The sequence below is a fragment of the Oculina patagonica genome, unplaced genomic scaffold (assembly GCF_052425735.1).
Source record: "Oculina patagonica isolate OP01 unplaced genomic scaffold, crgOcupat unplaced1117, whole genome shotgun sequence".
Lineage (NCBI taxonomy): Eukaryota > Metazoa > Cnidaria > Anthozoa > Scleractinia > Oculinidae > Oculina > Oculina patagonica.
In genome coordinates this window covers 140-6,756 of record NW_027557103.1, presented here as the reverse complement: position 1 = coordinate 6,756, position 6,617 = coordinate 140, and the positions used below count along the sequence as shown (strand labels likewise).

The 6,617-nt window shown below is 39.1% G+C and overlaps 1 protein-coding gene across 1 annotated transcript; it reads right to left on the bottom strand.

Moving 5' to 3' along the window:
• Positions 1-1,289: 1,289 nt before the first annotated feature.
• On the bottom strand, positions 1,290-6,266 carry LOC144639616 (uncharacterized; the record flags this gene model as incomplete). Its single annotated transcript, XM_078498908.1, has 4 exons — positions 1,290-1,481; positions 2,206-2,529; positions 4,227-4,387; positions 6,114-6,266. Coding segments are annotated over 4 exons (830 nt in total), but the record flags the coding sequence as incomplete, so codon positions are not given.
• Between the last annotated feature and the right edge of the window lie 351 nt (positions 6,267-6,617).

The window sequence follows — 6,617 nt, the reverse complement described above, 5'->3', positions numbered from 1 at the left end:
CATTTTGCGTAGATCTGTCGGGTATATGTATACGTTGATACGAAGACAGAGATCTTAAGCAAAAGTGGAAATTAGTTTAATGGCCTTGTAGTCGTGCTTGTGCTCTTAATTGCCACATTGATTGTATAAGACGATCGTGAATACTGCATTGTTAGGTTACTCTTCTCTTCTCAATGCAGGTAACTGTGAGTAAAAAGGTGATTTTATTGGATTAAAGTTAAAACAATATATTTAGCTGAATAACACAAAGCCTTTATTCGAAATGTGTTTGTAATATCTTAAAAATAGACTTCAGTTGAATAAAAGTTGCTTTAAAATATGGAAAGTTTATAGGTAGGGTCTGCAAGAAAGACTGGGTCTGTATTGGAACCGGCCGGGGACTCCCATATGAAAGGAGCGGGGATGCTCGTCGTCCCGCTTAGGGCTGTAAATTTCAGATTTTTTGGTGTCCAAAAAACGCCAATATTTTTAGCCGTCAAGGTCTCGTTTATATTAGGATATAAAAATAATTTTTTACTTTTAATAATTTGTATCTTTTGGGTTAAAAAGTTCTTGAGCCACGCCCAGATTAGTCTATATTAGCATCCCTATCACTTTCAAATGGAAGATCCCCACCCGGGTCCAAGATAGAAAGCAGTGGAAAGATTTAGTGCAGACCTTGTGCAGATGACCTAATGAGGCCGAAGTAGATCGATCAGTTGGTAAAAAGCAAAAAGGAATTCAAGAATTCTGGAGACTATAAAAATTATCAAAATTTTGCTAAGTGAAAAATAAGACCAGACCATGCCAAAACGTGTGTTTCACGTGAAAACTCTTTGCCTTGGGAGCTGGGTTTAATGACTTCTCTTCCCAAGGTTTTAGGCCAAGGATGTAGGATGAAAGTGAACACGATATTGGCTCATATATATTTTGCTGCTGCGTGCCGTTTGGCTGCCTGCTTTCGTTTACAAACAGCCTAGCTGTACAGTGTGAGCTCCGATTATTTCTGGTACAAAATATCTGAAGGTCTGTTTTTAACGGATGATATGGCAATTTATCACATATAAAAACATTTTCATATCTAATAAAATAATCAAGGTAAGACAAAATTATTTTCTTTACACAATGATCGATGTGTCATCAAGGCCTGCTATACAATTAAAAGAAAAGAAACGAAAGAAGTAAGTCTTTATATAGACTGTGCATTTTAGTGATTTTAACAGCTTTAAACAAGCATAACAACGTTTTTGGTATTCTTCCGGGGGCCGAAGTTGTCGTTTCATTTATGCTGCCTAAACACCATACAACCATCAAGTATTCAGCAGACGTTGTGTAAGAAAACGTTCCAAAACTTTGATTGCAGGCTCCATGGGTTTATCTGTGTAGTGGATGGAATCACGTGTGCCGCTTGGCCAGGCAGCGGTCAGCGGGTACATATCAAGAACAGGAATTCCCGCCTTGCACATGGCGCTCGTGGCATAGCTGTTGAAGAGCTGGCCTCTCTGAAAAAAAGAAAAGAAAGAAAGAATCACGTCAACCTTCCGTTTACACGTATACAAGATGTCTAAGTTTGAGAAGAAAGAAATAATTTCAAAGGCCTACATAACATCCTTTCCATTTGTACTAACAATGACCCTTGCATGATTCAATGATTCTCAGACCGAACTAGCTTGGAGCAGCAACTTCGGATAGTCTGAGAATAACAATGCGCCTGGTCACTCTGCAGAAACAAGAGTTAATAAAGTGCCGTGTGTAAGCGTCTTAAAGCTGAACTGACTTAATCGTTATTTACCCTATTACAATGAAAAGCTATGATATGCTATCGGGCATATAATAAAATAAAATAAAAACTAGATAACCATTATTTATACACGTTAAAATTAAAAGCTTGTGGGACTGCGTATGTTCGATCGAATTAGAAATTGAAGGCGTTGGTTTTAGTGGAGGGGGAAAACCGAAAACCCTTGGAGCAAGGACGAGCTGAGAACCAACAACAAAACGTAACTCAACCCACATATGACGCCGGGTCTGCAAATCGAACCCAAGCCACATTGAATTCATGGGAGGTCAGCTCTATCATTCCTGCGCCATCTCATGTCTGTGATAGGCAAGCTTCCTGCAGGAAGGACTAGATTCATGATGCTAGTCGCTCCTGCACATCAAGCTACAGGTTAGATATTGAGCTTCATATCAGGATAAGAAAGGTAGCAAGCAAACTTGTATTACCGAATTGGTGTGAAATCTCCATTCTGTATAGTTCAAATCTTGGAAAAACGTTGAAAAATGCTCTGCTTCTAAAGCAGTGTTGCTTCGCCAGATGGAAAGGGCTTGGCCGGTCTCCTCTCCAGTCTCCTCTCCAAGCATCTTGATGATGCTGTCAATCAACAACTGATAGGTTGTAAAGTTGAGCGTTAGTGGGTAATGGATACCAACATTAAATAAGAAAACGCTATGATCCTTTCTCATGTTAGGATTCCTGAACACGTTTCTTATTTCTTCAAGAACAATGCTTTGGTTGAAATCCTTGTTGTCGTTTCCTTTCCAAGAGGCCTGGAAAGGAAAAAAAGGAATACATGTACGCGGCCTTCTCAGCATAATATTTTCAATTACTGTCGTGTAAAAGTGGCAATATATAAAGACTTTTTGAAGGAATATTGTCCAATTGCGTCCGCGTAGTCAGTGTCATTTGCGACCCGAGCGCGAAGTGCAAGGGGCGCAATGACACTACAACATAGCAAATAAACAATATTCTCGAAGAAAGCACTTCATCATTATGTTATTATCAATATACAAGGCCAAATGACAGCTAGATAGCTAACACATTTTGTCGGCCTAACATTTTCAATATAATCTTACAAGTACCTCATTGCATTGACAATTTTGTAACAATGACTATACTAATACACTGAGGTCTATGTAATGTGTAGTTGTAGTTGAAAAGAGCTAGCTGCAGTGTCTCTGTAAACAGGGCCGGAAATTCATTTGCAGCCCGTCAAATTCAAAATCGCCCGCCGTTGTGGGTAGTTTATTATTTGGTCTCGTATATTAATAACATTAATATTAGAAGTATATATTAATATTAGTACATATTTCTGACTCGGTAGGCTTAAATATGTCTGAAATGCTAACTTAGGGCTCTTTCATTTGGGATCAATCTGGACTAAGAATAATTGGAATAATGCGGATTAGCGTTCATTTGGCTGCTCTTCCTATTCCGGAATACTTGTATCCATTCCACCTCCTTTCCACACTCGACTGGGAGAGGCTATTTTCTCGAAGAAAGAAACAGAAAGCCTTAATAATGTATAAAACCATGAATGGACTTACCCCAGATTACCTACAAAACCTTTTCTCCCAGCGTCACTCTGTTTATAACTTGAGAGACTCTGAGGGAAAGCTGACGCTACCCAAACCAAATACCAACTATTTAAAACGAAGCTTTTCTTACAGCGGCGCTATGCTCTGGACTAACATACCCAAATGTCTTTAAAATGCCGCATCAGTCAATAATTTTAAGAAAATTATCAAGAAGGTAGCTGACGTATCGGATTCCCACACGGCAATCATGTAAAGCAGTTTTAGTTTTAGTTTCTTTGATACTTGAGCTTATTATAACTGATGATTTTCCGTGTTTAAATAAAGTTTTACATGCATACATACATTACGTCTATTCTGCTTTCAGGAGAAGAATGATAACCGAAATATATTCCTGAATATATTCTTATTCCAGAATATTCCCAAACCTGAACGCGCCCTTAACTGCCCCTAGCTGCTTATAAGCACACTTATATTCTAATTCTTTCCCCGCTCAACCGAATATAAAACATTTATCATGTAATAGAGCACCACTTTTAGGGGTGTGTCAACACGAGCCGTGTGCGACCCTCTTTATTATGTCTTACAATCACAAGTACATAAATTTCGCAAACAATACATGGCGAAAATAACAAGAACTAATAACAACTATAAAGTTTACAAAAATCGGAACATCTGCTAGTACAATATAAATATAATAACATGATAATCCAATACTCGAAAACGCTAATCAAACTTAATTTGGGTATTTAATTTAGAGGGAGAACTGACGCGGTCGTAAGACTCGAATGAATACAAATGAAGACAACGCAATATATATACCCAACACCCCGCTAATGAGGCATTGTACAGAATGCCACATAACACCCACGAGACTTGGTTACGTAACCCATGATAAATTCATTTACTTAATCAGTTTTCTTTAAACTTACGTCATATGTCCACATGTACTTCTTGTTACAAGTGCGAAACATCTCTTTGCAAAGGCGACGTTTGCTTGCAAGAGTATGATAGTGTACACCTATTGAATCTCCATAAATCATAAGAGTCTGTAGCGTCTTCTCGTTTTGTGCTTGATCTACCTTGTAAACCTCTAAAAAAAACATACTACAGTAAAAAGACGACAGCCCATTATCCGCTTGCAATTTCTAGACCACTGGCATGAACATCAAATTTCCTCAGGGCAACTATTACCCGTAACTATCGCTCATAGAAAAAGAGGGCAAGTGGTCTTAGCAGACCACTACACGCCTTTAGAGTTTCTACTAAAACAACTAGTACAATGCTTGTAGTCCAAAACGTACAATTTTATGTACTCAGCTAATTCAAAAATCAAGACTTTATACGAGGAACGCGCGTGCGATCATGTTCTATCAGTCAGTATAGTTCACCACTAAATATTGTTTCCACTCTGATTCGTTTTAATTGATCACGTAACGCGAAAGTATGCATTCGCAGAGGACACTATCAGCCCTTATAGTTCACCTCTAAATTTTCTCCGATTCTGATTGGTTTAAATTGGACACGTGACGCGATAGTGCCCGTCCGCCGGAGGGCACTATTTAACAATTAGACGGCAAGCTCGAGGTTTCTACCGGCTGATAGTTGGCGAGGGGCGAAGCCCCGAGCCAACTATCAAAAGCCGGTAGAAACCGAGAGCGAGCCGTCTAATTGTGTTAGCATAACCCACTGACCGATCTATTAAACTCAGAATATCGCTAGAATTGATTTATTGAAGGTTTTGTTTGATAAAATTCAGCGAAGACTAGGCGCGCGCTCCGAGAGCCTTCTACGGATCGATAGTAGGCACCTGTGTAGCCAATCAGATTGCGCGATTACCAATAGTAGGTCAGTGTGGTTATGCTAACAGCCCATAATGCCTCGGAATTTTTCTTCGGCGAAGAAAAATTCCCGGATCGATAGTGCCCGCCCGTGACTTTTTTTTGCAAACAAGCTGCCTGCAGACAAAAAACCCAACCAAATTCACTGCATTTAGTGAGTTTCTTGTCTGGTTTTGTTTCGTTTGTTAAATTTCGGCTTTCAATTGAGTTTTTTATCCTGAAAAGTAAAAATAATTCACGATGCTCGTTTTTGTGTGTGCGCGCGGAAGAAAATTTAGTGGTGAACAATAAAGACAATAGAGTGTTTCTGTCTCGGAACTATCGGTCTGATAGTTGCCCCTTGGAAATTTGATGTTCTTAAAACTAGCATATTAACCCTCGAAGCTTCGCTTCTCGGGCTAATATTTGATTTAAGAACATCAAATTTCCGCGGGGCAACTATCAGCTGATAGTTCCTCGACAGAAACACTCTATTGTTAAAATAGTGCCCGCCTGAGAAAAATACCCCGATGGATTGTACTCGTCTGTGAATTTGTTTTTGCAAAGAAGCGGGCCTGCAGGCCGAAAAACCACCAATAAATTCAATGCATTTAGCGAGTTTCTTGTCTGGTTTTGTTTCTTTTGTGATTTCGGCTATCAAAGAAATAATTCAAGATGCTTATCTTTTTAATTGGCGCGCGAAAGAAAATTTAGTGGTGAACAATAAAAACGATAGAGGGTTTTTGTCTCGGAGCTATCGGTCTGATAGTTACCCCTTGGAAATTTGATGGCGTATTAGCTCTCAAAGCTTCGCTTTTCGGGCTAATATTTGTTTTAAGGACATCAAATTTCCGTGGGGCAACTATCAGCCGATAGTTCCCCGACAGAAACACTCTACTGTTTAAATAGAAAACAATGGTAGAAACAATCAGATTCGCAATGCAAGTTCTAATAAAACGTGTCACAGACTTATAACGTGACTCAAGTGAGTTAACAAACCTTCAGGGATGTAAGGTTTCCAGATGTTGTTTACCCATCGACCAAAGCCATTCCATAGCAAAGGACATTCAGTATTACAAGACAGCTGGGCTAAACCAGCTTGACCTGTTTGCCCCGATCCATTTGGTAAAGGCTGAATGTATTCGAAATAACCTGCAAAAAGAGGTTCATCCTTACTCAAAAGTAAGGATGGGCCGATACTCGATACCAAATATTCGATACATCGAGATTTTGACAATTTTGAAAAGTATCGATACTTTCGAAAAATATCGCACTTTCGATACGTTTTCGATACTACACACGTGACCTGAGTCTGCGGTCTCCTGGTCAGCACCTGAGGTTAAGAAATGCAATTTTGCTTAAGCAAATATTGTTGTTCTTGTCAATATTTGAATTGACTGCATTGACTTGATGTCCACACATTGCTGATGTAACAGTAAACCAAAAAGACCAAAAATCAACATTCGTGGCTAATCCAGACCTGTCTTTTGAATTCTTAGACAA